Source organism: Thunnus maccoyii, chromosome 18 (assembly GCF_910596095.1).
Source record: "Thunnus maccoyii chromosome 18, fThuMac1.1, whole genome shotgun sequence".
Taxonomy (NCBI): Eukaryota; Metazoa; Chordata; class Actinopteri; order Scombriformes; family Scombridae; genus Thunnus; species Thunnus maccoyii.
Window position 1 is genome coordinate 24,892,518 of NC_056550.1, and position 21,165 is coordinate 24,913,682.

The 21,165-nt window shown below is 39.0% G+C and overlaps 1 protein-coding gene across 1 annotated transcript; it reads left to right on the forward strand.

The window, feature by feature from the left end:
- The first annotated feature begins 2,321 nt into the window (after window positions 1–2,321).
- LOC121884700 (myosin heavy chain, fast skeletal muscle-like) lies at window positions 2,322–13,432 on the forward strand. Its single transcript, XM_042393658.1, has 40 exons — window positions 2,322–2,371; window positions 2,492–2,714; window positions 2,867–3,010; window positions 3,200–3,356; window positions 3,478–3,505; window positions 3,593–3,704; window positions 3,789–3,881; window positions 3,972–4,035; window positions 4,185–4,283; window positions 4,393–4,496; window positions 4,595–4,733; window positions 4,845–4,963; window positions 5,071–5,220; window positions 5,302–5,472; window positions 5,563–5,869; window positions 6,006–6,073; window positions 6,176–6,263; window positions 6,352–6,469; window positions 6,576–6,699; window positions 6,796–6,932; window positions 7,061–7,316; window positions 7,614–7,856; window positions 7,969–8,145; window positions 8,265–8,410; window positions 8,527–8,617; window positions 8,715–9,104; window positions 9,200–9,326; window positions 9,402–9,520; window positions 10,185–10,381; window positions 10,502–10,685; window positions 10,774–10,939; window positions 11,080–11,204; window positions 11,353–11,661; window positions 11,735–11,938; window positions 12,026–12,151; window positions 12,279–12,449; window positions 12,585–12,689; window positions 12,772–12,867; window positions 12,970–13,107; window positions 13,324–13,432. Exons 2-40 carry the CDS (start codon window positions 2,511–2,513, stop codon window positions 13,339–13,341), a joined length of 5,814 nt encoding a protein of 1,937 aa, XP_042249592.1. The 5' UTR covers window positions 2,322–2,371; window positions 2,492–2,510; the 3' UTR covers window positions 13,342–13,432.
- Window positions 13,433–21,165: the final 7,733 nt, after the last annotated feature.

Below are 21,165 nucleotides of genomic sequence, written 5' to 3' on the forward strand. Positions count from 1 at the left end.
TTATAGGTCTTATCTCAGCCGAGTTGGCAAATGTTCCTCTAGTCCTTCTAAGGGAAGGTATAATACCATTTGAACTTTATGGAAAGAGCCAAACATACAATTTTATTAGAGGAATATGAGATGTGCCAGTGTCCTGGAACCAGCGGCACTTGGGTGCTTCTCCAAAACTTTGTTCCATTCTTGGCTATGCATGTGTAATTGCAAGGGTAAGTAGAGACGACCTCGTGTTATAAAATGATGAAATCCCTCTCAAATAAGTCAGAATCTAAATTTATGGGAGCAAATTATTTATTGGAGCAAAACCAGTGGTTCAAAAACCAGGGAATATATTCCAACAACATCTATTTTGGGACATACTTTGGACATTACCATGAAGTTTTATATGCAGAAATAAAGCCAAGTTAAATACATCTCTGTAAAACATGTTGCATGATATTACTAATATTACATGTCATATTTCAAAACCAATATATGGTGTTTAAGGGTTTTAAAGTTACAATGTTAAGTGTGTTTTACTTATTTTTATGATACTATGGCCCTGAAACTAAATTTTACTGTATTTCAAATATCTGAAATGTGGACAAGCTCTGACACTCAATACCAATGACATTTAGAGTGCATCTTACTAAGAGTTTATGGGTTCAAAAATGGATGACAAGGCACAACCCCTTTAATAGATTTAATAAATGCTTAAATATGTATTTTTCATTATTTTCTTCTTTTTCATTTTTATTTTTACCCAATTCTGATCCTTGTCAGCTTGCTTAATATAGAAGCTATTTTTACAATTTAGGAATGACGTGTATTAGACACAAAAAAGCTTACTAAACCTGAGATGTCAACAGGTGGGTCTCAAGATGACAGAGATACTTGACCAAATCGAGTGGTCGACTGCTGCTGACCAAGCAGTTCCAGCCTCTATATAAACAGCAGGTTCAGGCTCTTCTGAGAACTGACAGGCATCTCACCCAGGTTAGTGCTTTGTGTGTGCTTCTGCTCATCTTACTTACAATTTACAATTTATAATTTCATTAAGCAGACGCTTTTATCCAAAGTGATGTACATCTGATAGCTGATATAACACAAGCAGGGATCTAGTCAGGAGGGACTTGCTTTGACTTCAAGTTAAATTAAACATGAATGTCATGTGACACTTTGTCATCATGTTTTTAATGTTGAGTAATCTCAACCGGATAACGATGGCCGAAGAGCAAAACTTCCTATCTGAAAAATGCACTTTTTTGAGAAAACTAAGAACAACTTGTTTTCTTGCAGAATGCTATTTGTTAAGGATACCCAATACATAATACACTGTTTTTGGACTATATTATTATATTATGTGTTAACAATACCGACTAGATATTAATGCCTCGCAAAGAGCAGATAGGAGCTTTTGCACTTGATGTAAGTTGGAAGAGGTTCTACAAAACGATGCTCTAAATTAAGTTAATAATTAAAATTAAATTAAAAGAATAATAAAATTAAGTTTGTTCTCAGGTAAAAAGATGTAGTAAATGTAATAGTTACTACATTGCAGTATACTAGGGTCAGAATTCCTTAAGTGGGAAATTCCTTTAATATAGTGTATTTGCTTCCTTGTCCACTGGAAATGAATGTTCAGTGATTGTGTAACTCACTCGTGCTGCAGCCTCTCTACACACCCAGGGACTCTGCGTTGTGTTTGTTGTGTGACTTTTCTGTCACAACGAAGGGCGGGATTATCTCGCAGACAGACTGAATATGAGCAGCCTTCCTTGTTCTCATCATCCAAAGTGAAATCCGCCAATCAGAAAATTCTGCAGATAGGAGGTTTTGCATTTTGGCCATCGATTTAGCAGACGCTTTTATCCAAAGTGATGTACATCCGAGAGCTGATACAACACAAGCAGGGCTCTAGTCAGGAGGGACTTGCTTTGACTTCAAGTTAAATTAAACATGAATGTCATGTGACACTTTGTCATCATGTTTTTAATGTTGAGTAATCTCAACTGGATAATATCATTAATCAAGGATGTTTCTTTTTAATGTGAAGCATGAGGCAAATATAATTTTTCAACTAATCCTAATAGCTAATTTAGAAAGGCTCAGTAGAAAGTAGAAAGGCTCTTAATAATCAAAATATTTTTAAATTACTGGAGAGGCTATGAAAATGGTCAACTCATATCACAGGTAACTGTAAAAGTTTATGGACCCATTAAAGTTTCAATAATTGGTTTAAATTTATGTAGTGAGACTATTGTTTACTGATGTAAGCACTAGGCAGTGGGAAATATTTTAATTTTGAGTCCTGTGCAATGACCATCACAATCTTTCTTTAACAGTATCCTCAGACTACAACAGATACTGTGCTGCTCATCTGGGATAAAGGGGGGTAAGACGTCAGAAACAACTCAAAGATCCATAATATCAAATAAAGACACTACATGTAAATCATTTAAACTATAACGGAATGAAATATATTTAATGTAATTCAAACTCATCTTGTTTTCAGTCCCAACTAAACCGCCATCATGGGAGACCAAGAGATGGAGGCCTTTGGCAAGGCTGCCATATACCTCCGCAAGCCAGAGAGGGAGAGACTTGAGGCTCAGACCGCTCCGTTTGATGCCAAAACGGCATACTTTGTGGCTGAGCCTGAAGAGATGTACCTCAAGGGTAAACTCGTCAAACGAGAGGGTGGAATGGCCACTGTTGAAACCCTTGAAGGGGGGAAGGTAGGTGAATGAATACTTTCTTTGAAATACTTGACATACAGTCCTTTTAAAACCTTGATAGACTTTTTGCACCATTTGTTATGAGACCATGACAGTGAAAGAGGATCACATGGATCACTTTTTTTTTTTTTTTTACTGCATTTCCCGTTCAGTCTATCACGGTAAAGGAGGAAGACATCCATCCCATGAATCCTCCAAAGTTTGATAAAATTGAGGACATGGCCATGATGACCCACCTCAGTGAACCTTCTGTGTTGTATAACCTCAAAGAGCGTTTTGCATCATGGATGATCTACGTGAGTGTTTAACTTCATACATAGAGTGAATACACACAGGTCATCAATAAACACACTTTAAACACAGTAATGTTTTCTTTTTTCTACAGCCATTACTCTAAATGAAGCTTCAATTTAAATTATATATTTGTCAAATGTAGAGGCAATGTGTTTAGATTTAGTTTAGTGTGAATTCTCCCCTCTTTTCAGACCTACTCCGGCCTCTTCTGTGTCGTCGTGAACCCCTACAAGTGGCTTCCTGTGTACGATGCCGAGGTTGTGGTAGCATACAGAGGCAAGAAGAGGGTTGAGGCACCGCCCCACATCTTCTCCATCTCTGACAATGCCTATCAGTTCATGCTCACTGGTAATATATTTTATGACACACAAAACGAGACACAGCAGATATGACATGAAATATGTCTTTTATATTTGTACCGTATAAGGTACTTACTGAGAGATTACATGAAATCATTTGTTCATTTCAGATCGTGAGAACCAGTCTATCCTTATTACGTGAGTAATATACAAGCAACTGAATAACTATAAATGACATTTACAGATATGGAAAAAAACACTCAAGGTATCTTTCTCTTCCCCCAGTGGAGAATCCGGTGCAGGAAAGACTGTCAACACCAAGCGTGTCATCCAGTATTTTGCAACAATTGCAGTGGCTGGAGCTAAGAAGGCAGAGGCACAAGCTGGCAAGATGCAGGTAAAACTGGTTGCCTTTACTCAAAACATTTGTTGGAGAATTGCCTGTTTATGGTTTATATACTATACATATATCTTCTTGTAGGGTTCACTGGAAGATCAAATCATTGCAGCCAACCCTCTGCTGGAGGCCTATGGTAACGCCAAGACTGTGAGGAATGACAACTCTTCTCGTTTTGTAAGTGTTAAAAGGGCCAAGAATAAACTTCACAGAATCTTATTGGGCTACATATGAAGACTCCTGCTAACATTAATCTGATATGTTCAGGGTAAATTCATCAGAATTCACTTCGGAACCACTGGCAAACTGGCCTCAGCTGATATTGAAACATGTAAGTCATTTTTACATTTTGTGCAGGAACCTTTGTTTTGGATTTACACTTAGGTATGACGCTAGGTTTGAAAAGGTTTAATACACAGTTCTTTCCACTGTATGATGTCATGTGTGCAATATACTTCAATCTGACCTTGTTATTCTTAGATCTGCTGGAGAAGTCTCGTGTCACCTTCCAGTTGTCTGCTGAGAGGAGCTACCATATCTTCTATCAGCTGATGACCGGCCACAAGCCTGAGCTCCTGGGTATGTTACGACAGAATATAACAATTAGCAATTACAATGGTAGAATTAAGACAATAACACCAGGAATGTTGCAGGATTTAAAAAGTGTTTTTCTTCAAATCTTTTACAGAGGCTCTTCTGATCACCACCAACCCCTATGATTACCATATGATCAGTCAGGGTGAAGTGACTGTCAAGAGCATCGATGATATAGAAGAGTTCATTGCAACAGATGTAAAGCGTCCAATCGTTATTATTTTAAGAATGTAAAATTAAGAATCTTCAACGAGACTGTTGCGACTCACAATTATTTTCTTTCATGTACAACACAGACTGCTATTGACATCTTGGGCTTCACTGCTGAGGAGAAGGTGGGTATCTACAAGCTGACTGGTGCTGTGATGCATCATGGTAACATGCATTTCAAGCAGAAGCAACGTGAGGAGCAGGCTGAACCTGATGGCACTGAGGGTAATTCTGATGATAACATCTTGTAACAAATCTACCAAGGATTTCAGTGTAATGTATAATGCTAAAATATATCCCAGTTCACTGACAGCTAAAGGTTTGTTTTTCCATCAGAGGCTGATAAAATCGCCTACCTCTTGGGCCTGAACTCAGCTGATATGCTGAAAGCTCTGTGCTACCCCAGAGTCAAGGTCGGAAACGAGATGGTGACAAAAGGCCAAACCGTGCCACAGGTAAGACTAAGAAAATTTAGTGTTTGAAAAAATAAAAGGATAACGTTTGCATTTTGACATGAAAATATCATTCTGAGAAATGCTCATTACAAAATCTGTATTTCTAGGTCAACAATTCTGTCATGGCTCTGTGCAAGTCTATCTATGAGAAAATGTTCTTGTGGATGGTCATCCGTATCAATGAGATGCTGGACACAAAGCAGCCAAGACAGTACTTCATTGGAGTGTTGGATATCGCCGGATTTGAGATCTTCGATGTGAGTGGTTGAAAAATATGTGAGCAGTTCAAAGATCAACATTGTTTTGACATGCCACTGAATACATTTCTGTTATCACAGTTCAACAGCTTTGAGCAACTCTGCATCAACTTCACAAATGAGAAACTGCAACAGTTCTTCAACCACCACATGTTTGTCCTGGAGCAAGAGGAGTACAAGAAAGAAGGAATTGAATGGGAGTTCATTGACTTCGGTATGGACTTGGCTGCCTGCATTGAGCTTATTGAGAAGGTAAGACAAAGTCAAGTAGAACTGAATTCCTGCTTTCTGAGTACCGGCTAAATGATTGATTCTTCTCAATATGACATAATTTCCTCTCAGCCAATGGGCATCTTCTCCATCCTTGAGGAGGAGTGCATGTTCCCCAAGGCCTCTGACACAACTTTCAAGAACAAGCTGCATGATCAGCATCTTGGCAAGACCAAGGCTTTTGGGAAGCCAAAACCTGCAAAGGGCAAGGCTGAGGCTCACTTCTCCCTGGCTCACTATGCTGGTGTAGTGGACTACAATATCTCTGGCTGGTTGGACAAGAACAAGGACCCCCTGAACAACTCAGTTGTCCAGCTCTACCAGAAGTCCTCAAACAAACTGCTTAGTCTTCTGTATGCAGCCCATGCCTCAGCTGATGGTAAGAAACTAATCAGCAAAAAGTGGTAATCTATTCATTTATGTTACTGTAACATACAGTTTTCATGAGGAGATAAAACTGAACAGGTAAAGCAAAAGCAATGACTCAGTGGAATTGTTAAAACTATGAAATACAGATTCTGGCGGCGGCCACAAGAAGAAAAAGAAGGGTGGTTCCTTCCAGACTGTGTCTGCTCTTTTCAGAGTATGTAAATCCTTCTTTGTTAACAGTGAAATACCATTTTGAAATAATTTTCCAATTATATCTTAAAAGTGACATTTTTGAATGATTACTGCTGATCCACAGGAGAACTTGGGCAAGCTGATGACCAACTTGAGGAGCACTCACCCTCATTTTGTCCGTTGCCTGATTCCCAATGAAACAAAGACCCCAGGTAAGAAGCAAATAATCCACCTTTTTGCACTTTGTGCTTGAAGTATTAGAAGGAATTATTTTTAACAATGTAAGTATGCTATTTTCAGGTCTTATGGAGAACTTCTTGGTCATCCATCAGCTGAGGTGTAACGGTGTGCTGGAAGGCATCAGAATCTGCAGAAAGGGCTTCCCCAGCAGAATCCTCTACGCTGACTTCAAGCAGAGGTGATGCAATTTCCAGTATACACAAGTCAAGTTGATCTCAGCCGAGTTAAAACAGCTGGCTAAGATGTGGGGTCAATGTAGGTAACAACATAATTTTCTCTTGTAGATACAAAGTATTGAATGCCAGTGTCATCCCTGAGGGACAGTTCATTGACAACAAGAAAGCTTCAGAGAAGCTGCTAGGCTCCATTGATGTGGACCACACTCAGTATAGGTTTGGGCACACTAAGGTATGTTCTTAGACAATGTCAACAGTGTTTACTTGTGTAGATGTCTTGTGGTATCCATGTATGCTGATGACTGAGTTCCTTCAACTGACAATGCAGGTGTTCTTCAAAGCTGGTCTGCTGGGTTTGCTGGAGGAGATGAGAGATGACAAACTGGCTACGCTGGTGACCATGACTCAGGCTCTCTGCAGAGGATTCGTCATGAGGCTGGAGTTTGTTAAGATGATGGAGAGGAGGTAGGATTATCATACAGTACACGGAGCAGTTCTGTCAATTTGAATTGTAAAAATGTCACGTTATCATCACAAGTTTTACAAAATCCCATTACAGTAACATTAACACTTTATTCATATTTATTTTCCAGAGAGGCTATCTTCTCCATCCAGTACAATATCCGTTCATTCATGAATGTCAAAAACTGGCCATGGATGAATCTGTACTTCAAGATCAAGCCACTTCTGAAGAGTGCTGAGACTGAAAAGGAGCTGATGAACATGAAGGAGAACTATGAAAAGATGAAAACAGACCTGGCTACTGCTCTGGCCAAGAAGAAGGAACTGGAGGAGAAAATGGTTTCTCTGCTGCAGGAAAAGAATGACCTGCAACTGCAAGTAGCTGCTGTGAGTAGAATATAAAAGCACACATACCTGTCTTTGTTTTGGTGATAATTTACTACAGTTAATTACATGTTTAGTCATTTAGAATGAATAACAATTTATTTATCAGATCTTAAGGAAGTTCAAATTTTGTGTGTGCATTGTATGCATGCTTTGCCAAAGTCTAGCCTTTATTCAAATGAAATCTACTATATAAGTATTAATATTGCATGCTAAAGGCATACTAAATAAGAAATTATTATCTTAATTGTTAATCTAAAAAGCAGTATATTGGCTAACACATGTATGTTCAAAATATAGGAAACTGAGAACCTCTCAGATGCTGAGGAAAGGTGTGAAGGTCTGATTAAGAGCAAGATCCAACTCGAGGCCAAACTCAAAGACACGACTGAGAGACTGGAAGATGAAGAGGAAATCAACGCTGAGCTGACTGGCAAGAAGAGGAAGCTGGAGGATGAATGCTCTGAGCTGAAGAAAGATATTGATGACTTGGAGCTCACCTTGGCTAAAGTGGAGAAGGAGAAACATGCAACTGAAAACAAGGTTAATTTAACTGAAATCTAAATGTATACAAAAGGAGGAAAATATGTCCATTCATTATTTAAATATATACCTTTCTAAGTGACATTTAAATTACCTTGCATGCCACTTTCAGGTGAAAAACCTAACAGAGGAGATGGCAACTCAAGATGAGTCTATTGCCAAGTTGACCAAGGAGAAGAAAGCCCTCCAAGAGGCTCACCAGCAAACACTGGATGATCTCCAGGCAGAGGAAGACAAAGTCAACACTCTGACCAAGGCCAAGACAAAGCTGGAACAGCAAGTGGACGATGTGAGAAAACATTGCTTTTGATAACGCGTTTGTATTAGTAGCTTGTGTGTTAGAATTGACATTCCATGATGAAAATACAAAACATATTTCATATCAACATTATAATATTATCTCAAAAGCTTGAGGGATCACTGGAGCAAGAGAAGAAGCTCCGTATGGACCTTGAGAGAGCCAAGAGGAAGCTTGAGGGAGATCTGAAACTGGCCCAGGAATCCATAATGGATCTGGAGAATGACAAGCAGCAATCTGAGGAGAAAATCAAGAAGCAAGTTTTCTTTTTCATTTTTAATCCTTACATTGAACAATCGCCATAATGCAACACAATGATCCTGAGTCAAAACTAACACTGTAAGTGCAATAACAGTTTGTTTCCTCTTCCAGGAAGGAGTTTGAGACCAGCCAGCTGCTCAGCAAGATTGAGGATGAACAGTCTCTTAGTGCACAGCTTCAGAAGAAGATAAAGGAACTCCAGGTTAGTGTTTGACATGAATATTATCACTCACTGACTGAAAAACAACTTGTTACAGTATGTTCCAGTCAACAATTCTTCTTCACATTCCTAAACCTAGGCTCGTATTGAGGAGCTGGAAGAAGAAATTGAGGCTGAGCGGGCTGCTCGAGCTAAGGTGGAGAAGCAGAGGGCTGACCTCTCCAGGGAACTTGAGGAGATCAGCGAGAGGCTTGAGGAAGCTGGTGGAGCAACAGCTGCTCAGATTGAGATGAACAAGAAGCGCGAGGCTGAGTTCCAGAAGCTGCGACGTGACCTCGAAGAGTCCACCCTGCAGCATGAAGCTACCTCAGCATCTCTCCGCAAGAAGCAGGCCGACAGTGTTGCAGAGCTGGGAGAGCAGATCGACAACCTCCAGCGTGTCAAGCAGAAGCTGGAAAAAGAGAAGAGCGAGTACAAGATGGAGATTGATGACCTCGCCAGTAACATGGAGGCTGTGGCTAAATCCAAAGTAAGTGTTTTCTTTATAAGTGAAGGTTTTAGCTTTATACCCTTATGTTTAAAAACATCAACATGTAAATGCTGCCTTATATTTATTGTTAATAGGGCAACTTGGAAAAAATGTGCAGAACTATTGAGGACCAGCTGAGTGAGCTCAAGGCCAAAAATGATGAGCATGTTCGCCAGCTGAATGACCTTAATGGACAGAGGGCAAGACTCCAGACGGAGAATGGTGAGTCTTCTAAAATAAAACCACCTGTGGGCGAGTCCGTCATTTTCACAAACTGATTTATATTTTGTCATTCAGGTGAGTTCTCCCGCCAGATTGAGGAGAAAGATGCTCTTGTTTCCCAGCTGACCAGGGGCAAACAGGCCTACACTCAGCAGATTGAGGAACTCAAGAGGCATATTGAGGAGGAAATTAAGGTATAACATGTTTATATCTCCTGTTATTAGATTTTAATACTGGTGGAACTGAGTACTCCATTTCATATACTAGAAACATCCCAAACACAATCATCTTCCAAATCTGAGTACCTCAGAAAAATCCTCCTTTTAAATCATCAGTCAAACATAAAATATCAGAAGGAGTCAGCATGAAAGGAAAGTAATGATAAACAACTATGGGAAGACTCATTATTTCCATATATTATAAACTATATTTAACCATTAGAGAGTAAATTGATGTTAATTGATTTTTCTTACATAAACTTTGCTTTCTAGCATCATAACATTAATGGATCCTGTTTGTTTTTTTTTTTTAAATTAATTTCCTTTTGGCCGAGTAACATTTTCTGAGGAAAAGCTCTGTTAAAGGTTGGATTTTGCAGAGACAGGCATGGGACAGTTAAAGGGTTTGGATGATAGTTGTGGGTAGAGAAAAAAATCTATTGTCAGAATGCCCATCCTTTGAATGAAATGCACCATAACATAAATAAAATGATTATGACAACAACAAACATTTTGAAGAAGATTTACTAAGATACTTTTAGCCCTGGTGCCGTAAGCAGTTGTTTTAACTTAGAGAACCTATTTACAGAGTATTTCTGATACATAGATGAATGAAAATGTCTCTTGCCGTGTTTGTTAGGCCAAGAACGCCCTGGCCCACGCTGTTCAGTCAGCTCGCCATGACTGTGATCTGCTCAGAGAGCAGTATGAGGAGGAGCAGGAAGCTAAAGGTGAGCTGCAGCGAGGAATGTCCAAGGCCAACAGTGAGGTGGCTCAGTGGAGAACCAAATATGAGACTGATGCTATCCAGCGCACTGAGGAGCTGGAGGAAGCCAAGTATGTAAAACCTTTCTTCTCTTTCACAAATAAATCATTTTTGATCACTTTTTTTTGCTTTTCAGACAGTTTGTGATCTGTATGTGCAATTAAGTACAAGAAAATACTTGCTCACTGCAGGAAAAAGCTTGCCCAGCGTCTGCAGGACGCTGAGGAGTCCATTGAGGCTGTGAACTCAAAGTGTGCCTCTTTGGAGAAGACCAAGCAGAGGCTACAGGGTGAGGTGGAGGACCTCATGACTGATGTAGAGAGAGCTAATAGTCTGGCTGCCAACCTTGACAAGAAGCAGAGGAACTTTGATAAGGTAAATGGTTATGAGGAAAGAAAAACAAATGTATTTAATCATAATTACATTAATGTAAATGCTAATTTTTACTCATTTACTCATTTAGGTCCTTGCAGACTGGAAACAGAAATACGAGGAGGGCCAGTCGGAGCTGGAAGGAGCCCAGAAGGAGGCTCGCTCTCTCAGCACTGAATTGTTCAAGATCAAGAACTCTTACGAGGAGGCGCTGGATCAGCTGGAGACCATGAAGAGAGAGAACAAGAACCTGCAGCGTATGTCAATGTCACTTTATGTAATGTTTACCTCTATAGGTGTAGGTCATGAGGTTTTGTGGTGGTAAAACCTAATTTCCTAGATATAATGTATCCTGCAAGTTTCTCTAAACTGAATTTTGGCTTTGGTTGTTCTACAGAGGAGATCTCAGACCTGACTGAACAGATTGGTGAGACTGGAAAGAGCATCCATGAGCTGGAGAAAGCCAAGAAGCACGTGGAGACTGAGAAGACTGAAATTCAGACAGCACTGGAGGAAGCAGAGGTAAAAATCTAAATGACAGTATTAGATGACTTATATGATAAAATACAACAGCATGTGTATTTAATGGCATGTATTCATTTGAATTTTTCTTAAATGTTTCTGAGACAGACTGGTAACCTTTGGGTACATGTTCAACTTTTTCCTTAAGGGTACATTGGAGCACGAGGAGGCCAAGATTCTCCGTGTTCAGCTTGAGCTTAACCAGATCAAAAGTGAGGTTGACAGGAAGCTTGCAGAAAAGGACGAGGAGATGGAGCAAATCAAGAGGAACAGCCAGAGGGTGATTGACTCCATGCAGAGCACTCTCGATTCTGAGGTCAGGAGCAGGAATGATGCCCTGAGAATCAAGAAGAAGATGGAGGGAGACCTGAATGAGATGGAGATTCAGCTGAGCCATGCCAACAGGCAGGCTGCTGAGTCCCAGAAACAACTGAGGAATGTCCAGGGACAGCTCAAGGTGAGCTTTATCTGATCAATGAGTAAAAAAATGTTGAAAAGCAAAGAAAATGAACTTTTGTCCATGTTGTCAGGATGCCCAACTGCACCTTGACGATGCTGTCAGAGGACATGAAGACATGAAGGAGCAGGTTGCCATGGTGGAGCGCAGGAATGGCCTGATGCTGGCTGAGATTGAGGAGCTGAGAGCCGCTCTGGAGCAGACAGAGAGAGGACGCAAAGTGGCTGAGCAGGAGTTAGCTGATGCTAGCGAGCGTGTCGGACTGCTTCACTCACAGGTTTGTCTTCAGTGATTCACAAGAAACTGCATTTATACGTAAAACATAATGAATATACATAACAAATGTGACTTTTTTAATATTCAGAACACCAGTCTTATCAACACCAAGAAGAAGCTGGAGGCTGACCTTGTACATATTCAGGGTGAAGTGGATGATTCTATTCAGGAAGCAAGAAATGCTGAGGATAAAGCCAAAAAGGCTATCACTGATGTGAGTTTACACCTCTAACTCTTCAATTTTATGAGTAATTTAATATTTTTGTATACTGCCTTACACTTATAATATAATAAGCTCATTATAACTTAAATTTGAATCAGAAAACTTCTCTTCATTTCAGGCTGCCATGATGGCTGAGGAGCTGAAGAAGGAGCAAGACACCAGTGCTCACCTGGAGCGGATGAAGAAGAACCTGGAGGTCTCAGTCAAGGACCTGCAGCACCGTCTGGATGAGGCTGAGGCCCTCGCCATGAAGGGTGGCAAGAAGCAGCTCCAGAAACTAGAGTCAAGGGTATGCACTGTATATAAATGGTCATTTTCTGGAAGCGCATCACACTTTCAATGCGTGAAATAAATTCTATGTGTATTTAGATTGATTGTGATCTTTGTAGATAATACTGATGGATCATTTATCATCTCTTTTCAGGTGCATGAGCTAGAAAGTGAAGTGGAATCCGAATCGAGACGTGGAGCTGATGCTATTAAAGGAGTCCGCAAATATGAAAGAAGAGTGAAGGAGCTGACCTACCAGGTATTTCCTACTTTAAATAAAAACTACCTTAATATCTCTTAATTCTCCATTTATCATCACTTACAAGCATTTATCTGTGCAGACTGAGGAGGACAAGAAGAATGTGCACAGACTTCAGGATCTGGTGGATAAGCTGCAGCTCAAAGTCAAGTCTTACAAGAGACAGGCTGAGGAGGCTGTAAGTCAAATACGTTGATATGATCAATCATCTACACTTGGATCAATAATGATATAATTTGTCTTGTAACTATATGAATATTACTCCCTTCACCCTTCACAGGAGGAGCAGGCCAACAGTCACTTGTCCAGGTACAGGAAGGTCCAGCATGAGATGGAGGAAGCTCAGGAGCGCGCTGACATCGCTGAGTCCCAGGTCAACAAGCTGAGAGCAAAGAGCCGTGATCATCATCATGGAAAGGTAAATTTGTTCTATGTTGTTTGCAGGGTCACAATATCAAATCTTTTTAGAATGATTTGATGCTGTGCACTTTTGATATTGTAAATCAATAACCAACCTTATAGTACTCAAATGATTACATACTTCCACATGAAGATGGAAGACAACTTATAAGGCAGTTTGTTTCATAGATTTGAACTTTCGCTGTTGCTTATGTATTTTCACTTCTTTTTTCAGGGTGAACATGCTGAATAAAGGTCATCATAGAGTTTAGGCCTTTAACAAAGTTCATAAAATATGAACATATGGTTGAGGTCTCTTTGACATGTCAATAAAGATGATCATCGCAATCCTGGATTCTGTCTTTTTTTCCTGTTTGAAACAATTACTCCTAGACAGAGATGCAACTAAGTAGAGCAGCTGTAATGTCTTGTGGTATAATAGCAGAATCACTGGTCACACTTTGACTATGTAGAATCAAGTTTGCCTATATAAGATACTATATGACTAAACAGAACTCGTTGCCCACAGTGAGGAAGTATTCAGATCCTTAAATTAACTAAGCAGCACGGTGTAAAAATACATTGTGTCTTGCGATCAAGATTATACTTCTGATACTCCAACTTCACCAAATACTGTTTATCTTTTGTTTTCGGTAGGCTAGTGGAAGAAGTGCTCAGATCACTGGAAGTAGAGGGGGCCAAGGGGCCATTGTCCCCCAACTTTACCCTCCTCCCATAATCTTTTTACGTCGTGAATCACGGTATTCCCCCCCCCCCAAATGCCCCTATATTGCAACACTTACGGTAAAAAAAAAAAAATACGCCTCTCGTTTGTGTTCACGTCAACAGCAACAGTGAACACAACAGCTGTGAGCGCGGTGCCAAAACGTTGGGTCCAGGGCTGTCACCGCTTCAGTCCCGAATGGTTTTAGCCGAGCCCCGCATATTACTGCTCCTCAAAACTGTTGTTTTACTGACACAGAGTGGAGCGACAGGGGGGAGAGGGAGAAATATGGTGCTGCACATAACAAGGCGCATACAGGCAGTGAATGTATTACAGACAGTAAAACTACTTTTTATAGTAAGCGGATCGGTTTCCAGTGTTTCAAACCTTCCTCCACGTTGCAGCACACAGATCGATCCATAATGAAAACTGCAGAGAGCACAAAATCCTCAAATTGCGTGGGCTCTCCACAATCACAGACCAACTTTCATGTATTTTGCTGCTTTTACTTCTCCAATATTTTATATCTGTTACATAATCTACTGAAATGTCCGTCAGAATAAGCTACAGCTATTAATGTGACTCAGGCATAAATTCAGAGAGCGATGAGCGCATTTACTCACGTGGCTCAGCAGCGGTAACTTCATTTGCACTGAATCGGTCATGATCTGACGGTAATTAATGTTCCGGATTTCTGCTATACATCTACACTATTGGCTGTGTGTAAAGAGGTCAGCTGTTACGCACAGATTTCAGGTTTATACGATGGAATTGTTTGTAATAAAACAGCCCTTATGGATGAATCCGAGGCTCCATCATAGCAGTCAGGTCATTTTTATTCTAAGTAGCTAAAAGTCCAAGATAAGCCTAAAACCCCATATCCACTTGGTCCCCCCTCATGTCTGACTGAAGATTTCGCTCTTGTTGAAAACAGTCCTGTGTAAAACAATAAGGGGTGAGTCGGTGTGACAATGAAATATGATCCAGCAGTCCAGTTGGAGTAACAGATTATTGCGTTTAAAGGTTGATCTGAAAAACACTGCACAGCGGTTTGTAATATGCACAACTCTGGAAAGTTATCACGCTTCAACATGTGAAGTGTGTTTGTGTCCGCGGATCCCCGAAGAGTATGAATGGAACCGTGTGCGCGTCCACGGTCCGCGTCCATGTCCACAGCTGTCTGGAAAATATGAAAAGACCTTAAGACACACACACTGACTTTTGGCCCCCTGGCTCACATCCTTTACTTTAGTAAAAGAACATAAGTATTATGAGCTTGATGTAGTTAAAGTATTGCAGTAAAAGTAGTGGTTTGGTCCCTCTGACTGATATATTATTATATATGACATCATTAGATTATTAATAGTGAAGCATCAGTGTTAGAGCAGCATGTTACTGTTGTAGATGCTGGAGGTGGAGCTAGTTTCAACTACTTTATATACAGTTAGCTAGTTTAGTCCAGTGGTTCCCAACTTAAGGGTCCGGCCCCTTCAAAGGGTCAGCAGATAAATCTGAGGGGTCGTGAGATGATTAATGGGAGAGGAAAGAAGAAAAAACAAAGTTCTGATTCACAAATCTGTTTTCAGTTTTTGGACTTTTTCTCTAATCTTTGATTTTTGGTGAAATATTGGATCATTTGAACATTTATTGAAATGAAAGCATGTGAGAAGTTTAGAGGGAAAAATCACTATTTGGTGGAGCTGTTAACAACTCATAGATATGTGAAATGTGACCCCGACTACACACTGCTTTTTGTAAGACGTCAAAACGCCAAAAAGGTTGGAAACCACTGGTTTCATCTTTAACAATGTGTTGTATTTTAAAAGCTTGTTAGATTATCCATTGTGTCAAATCTTCATCTGAAAAGTAACTAAAGCTGTCAAAGTACCTAAAATTGTACTTAAGCACAGTACTTGAGTAAATGTACTGCATTACTGGATTCTTTTACTGATGACACTGAAGACAATCAAGACAAATTTCACTGAAACACATCTTTTATTTTTCTTACTTCAAATCTAAATAATATACTTGAGATTTCAGATTTGTCATTATGGCACAAAACATTGAAACTGCAGCAGCACAATTAGAAAAAAACAAAACAAAACACCCAAACAGTGTTTATAATATACAAAATATACACCAACCTGTATCTAGCACAGTTATGTGGCACATTTTACCCCTGATGGTTTGAATTTATCTCAAACACTTTGGTAAAACATGACTGCAGTCACTTTGACGAGGGTTCACGTCCTGTTGGGAAACTTTTCTGCATTTAAATCAACACCGACACTTCAGCTTAAATGAAGGTTGGCTTTTGAAAACACAGAGTAATAAAGAATCCCACTCAGTTAGTAGTACCAGTGGGATGCATGAAGTCAAATCATGCATCCTAATTACACTAGGGCACAGATGGAATTAAACAAGCGTTATTCTATATGCACGGTAGTTTAAAAGTGCTAAATGTGCAGCAGAATAAGCTGATTTTTCAAGGGTGTCTTTCACTGTCTTTCATATTAAATCCAACCCAAAAGGGAAGCATTCCTGTTTATTGGCATCATGTGTGGACCTTGTTGTCTTGTTTGCGCAGGGTTCCCATAGCTGCCCCTGCCAAAAAAAGTGAATAATAGGCTATTAGAGTTAACTTGAGTCCAGTCCATATTGTACGTGGGTGAGAGCCTGTAGGCAGAGAATGAGAGAATGAGTCATAGCGATGCCACCAGCAGACCCATCAACTGACTATCACCTCTCTATGTACAGTAAGCACAGGTGAGGGGAAGCGGGGATCTCACCGGCAACACAATCCAACATTATATATAGCCGAACACACATATGCACAAACACTAGTAAATAGCTTACTCATAGAGAGAGAGAGAGAGAGAGAGAGAGAGAGAGAGAGAGAGCAGCAAACACATCACGGCTCTACTCGCCCTGAACAAATCTCCACTGCAAGCCCCAGAGGCCTGGCAAATAAAGTATGAGCCAGGCAAATCCCTTTTTAATGTGCCTTTAATGACGTTTCCATACTCCTCAGTGGATTCATGCAAAAGGGTGAATGTGGGCGTGTGGGCTGAAGACCAGCCGAGAGGAGCAGCGGCACAGAAAAAGCAAAGCTTTTTTCACTGTATTTACAGCCAGCTAAATATAGTGTGTGTGTGTGTGTGTGTGTGTGTGTGTGTGTGTGTGTGTGTGTGTGGTGTGTTCATGAATGAACGATAGGAAGGTGACTTTTTGATGAATGATGGAGATTTGTTGCAACATTTGTTGCAATGGAAATGTGCAATGAAAATAAAGTCATTCTATTCTTTTCTTTTCTATTATATAACATGATTTGTATTATCTTTTTTAAATTAAAGTAAAATTCAACATGAATGGAGATATTTGTGCCTTGAAAAATCTAATTAGAAACAGTTTTAACTCTTGTGTTTTGTTGAAATTGGCTTCACTCCCTTATTGTACGGAGTCCCACAGACCCCAATGTTGTATAGGAAATTAATAAAGAACAACCTTAAAATAATTAACAAAAATGAATGTTCAAAAGTATAATTCAAAAAATCCTAAAAATAAAACTAGCAAAATAGACTTTTTTTCTCCCTTTTTTAAATATTTTTTGTCATCTGGTCGTATTAAAAACCAATATGTAGTCATAATGCTTCCCTTTGATACACACTGCTCATTAATAAAGGGCACAAAATACAGAAATGATTATAAAGCCTTGTTATTACACCAAACAATAATTATGGTATATTTCCTGTTTTATAAGTTACTACGTTTGAGAGCCCCAAGGTTCGATTCCACGACCACTACTATTTAATCTCTAAATGCTCCCACTTGCACATATTATACAGAAACACAAAATAAACTACCATAATTATGCAGATGATTCACAGCTGTAGATATCTCCTCCTGATGACCTAGATCCAATACATTACCTAACTCAGTATATTGATCATATTAATCGATAGATGTCAGAGAACTTTTTATAACTGAACAAAAACAAAACAGAAAAACTCATCTTTGGTGCAAAGGCTCAGGGACAGAAAATTGCAGCTTATCTCAGTCTCCATCTCTATCACAAAAGTGAAGCTAGAAATCTGACAGCGATCTAAACTTTAAGAGCCATATCAATCATCTCACAAGATCAGTCTTCTATCATCTAAAAAACATTTCAAAACTAAGGAGCTTTCTATCAAAATCAGACTCTGAGAAACTAATCCATGCATCTGTAACAAGCAGACTAGACTACTGTCATAATCTATTCACCGGCTTCCCAAAATCAGCTGTGCGGTGACTATAATTAACTCAAAATGCGGCTGCACATGTTTTCACCAGAACTAAAAAGCCTGAACACATCACACCTGTTCTTAGATCTCTCTATTGGCTAGAAACTAGAATCAAAACAAGACTAGAATCAATTTTAAAATTCCTCTACTTGTATACAAAGCTCTAAATGGCCTTGCACCTCAGTATATAAAAGACATGCTAATAAGATACAAACCAGCAAGAAGTCTCAGGTCCACAGGCAGAGGTCTTTTAACCATCCATCATATTAACTCTAAAGCAGGAGAGGCTGCCTTTTGTATTTATGCGCCAAGTAGATGGATCGCCCTGCCTGAGGACCTGAGAGAGACTCCACTTTGAACACTTTTAAAAGCAGGTTAAAAACATTACTCTTCACAACAGTCTGTGGCTAAGTTCTTTGTCTGTGTGTGTGTTCTGTATATTCTGACATTTGTATTTTCTGCACTGATTCTTGTATAACTGCACTAAAACCTGTTGATGCATATTTATATTCTGCACTTGTACTTTTATGATTGTGTTACAACTGTATTGTCATTTTATGTAAAGCACATTGTGTTGCCCTGTGTATGAATTGTGCTATATAAATAAAGTTTGACTTGATTTGACTTTACGTTTTAACAAATATATATTCCTTTTTGTTTGCCAAATAGTCATTAACAGACAAAGAAATATACAGTACTGTATAATCATGTTTGGACCTCTTATGAACAAATTTTTCAACATAAATCAAAATAGTTATTTTGGATTTGCAGCAGAGGTCTTCTGAAACATGCCATCAGTTCAAAATTATGTTTATAAGCAATTTTCATAAAATTAGTAAAAAAGGGTCTGAGGTCTTTGGGACCTGGATTGGCATTTTAATGCACATACTGCATTAAAATGCCAAAAATAGAACAAAATGAACCACAAAATATGAGTTTATTCTGTTTTTGCCATGATTGTGGTGTGACTTTAGGAACAATATATTGTAATAAATTATTTTGCTGTTTCTCAGTGCACATAACAAATCTGAAGAAGCTGGTTTTGAATATTAATACATTAGTTTTAAATGTGTCTGCTGCTCTGAGCACTTGTTGTGTGTAGACTTTAGATCTCCTGACACTGATGGATTTGATGTGGATCAGACAGACTGATCTGAACTGGCCTCATCTGTAAATTTTTTGCGAACAGTCAGTATAATAGTTCACATCTCTGAATGTGTGTGTGTGTTCATTGTGTAGGGCAGCTGTAGCCTAGTATGCACTATACTGTATGTTGTGTTATCTTATCAGTGTCAATTTAAATCCCCCATAGCAAGAAACATGTGCTGCCTTTCACGCTCTGGAAACTACTTTAGCTAAATTGTTCCTACAGGGCAGGTATTGTTATCAAGTAACATTAAATGGTGAAATATTACAACTAAAGTCCAACTCAGTTTGAGTCCTGGACCTACTATAAGTCTTCAAATCTTATTATCTGAGCAATAATTTCCAAAATGACCATCAGCACACTTATCAGAGGGTCTGAATTTAGAGATTGAGACCATAACGACTTGTTAAAAAAAAACGTATTGACTTTGTATTTCTAGAGAGAAGTAAATGCTTTTTGAATGGGAGTCATTTGGAGTCAGGGGTTTTTTTGTAGCCAGCATCTGGTGGCCTTTGGTGGTATTGCACTTTAAGGCTGTGGTAGTTGCTGCTTGCTCTGTATCTGATGAGAGCCAGTGTTGCGAGTCCTTGGGAAGAAAGTATATCAGCACTTGGGCACATACAGTACTAAATCTGAAACAAAGCTAGTGTGATTTTAAACTGACATTCTTGAAATAGTGTATCACTTATGTGCCTTATATCACATAAGGGTGCTTTCTGATAACACAATAGTAAATGATTAACTTTGAATTGCTGCCAGTGTTTAACTTGTACATGATTTATCAAGACATTTAGCTTAACTCATGAGCCTTCAGAGTTACTTAATGTGACGTATGGTGTACTGGGCACAAAATTATAATATCAAACAGCAGGTGATGTGTGTTTTTTGTTTGTAATCTAGAGCGAAATTTTAAGAGTAATGTGGTGTATTTCTTCATTCACCCTGATCTGCAAAATCCAGGCAGCACATGCTAGTTTATTGTCATCAAATGTGCCAGAGAAATTTAGTTATGAATTCTGAACTTGTGTGTCCAGGATGCAGAGTTATCACACAAAGTGTTATGCTTTCAGGAAATTGTGCATTTTTCCTGCTACAGTGCAAGAGACAAATTCCTTCACCAAGGTCAAAATTTCAACTACGACATCATTCAGATTGAATTCAAAGAACATACTACAAGGCCCAAGGTCAGTTCTATCAAGACATGAATACAAATGCCATAAACTGTACATATAACACAATATTCATGTATATATTATTCATAAATAATCCATGAGAGCGCTGCGAGATATGAAGGCATGAGTCCTTTCCAAAATGCTAATGTGTACATGGTTGCAGTGACTGTTGACAAGCTTAAATACAGTTTAATTTTTGCAAGTGATTGTCACATGCAAAACATAAAATAAAAAGGTTACAAGTACAAAGATCAACCAGATACATGTGATAAAAGTAAATAAAGGCACAAATTTGTACATTTGGACATGCATATGTACACTTTATAAACATTCATTCTGCATGTTGGCAAAACTTTAGCAACTCCTTCAAGTGCTAAAGAAACATTGATCAAAAAAGCAATTCTGATTTTTAAAATGTTCCTTATATTTTTTTAATCCGTCCTGTGTTGTAATACTGACTTCACTTCAAGTAACATAAACTGTACAACAATAATAATAATAGTAATAATAATAATGATGATAATACATTTAATTTGTACAGCACTTTTCATTCATACTGAAACTCAAAGTGCTACAGTATTAATAACACAGAACACACAACATAAAGAAAATAGTAATAAGAGTTAAGATGAAATAGCCTTCCTGAATAGAGAGGTTTTTAGGCCTTTTTTTCAAAGAGTCTAGGGTCTGTATTGCCCTCAGAAAGTTAGGAAGGCTGTTCCACAAGCATGATGCAGCAGAGCAGTTGGCTTGA

Coding starts and splice junctions, on each gene's coding strand:
- LOC121884700 (XM_042393658.1), top strand. CDS start 2,511: ATGGGAGACCAAGAGATGGAGGCCTTTGGCAAGGCTGCCATATACCTC. Junction 5,221..5,301: donor CCGGATTTGAGATCTTCGAT/GTGAGTGGTTGA, acceptor CTGTTATCACAG/TTCAACAGCTTTGAGCAACT. Junction 12,152..12,278: donor CCAAAAAGGCTATCACTGAT/GTGAGTTTACAC, acceptor TCTTCATTTCAG/GCTGCCATGATGGCTGAGGA.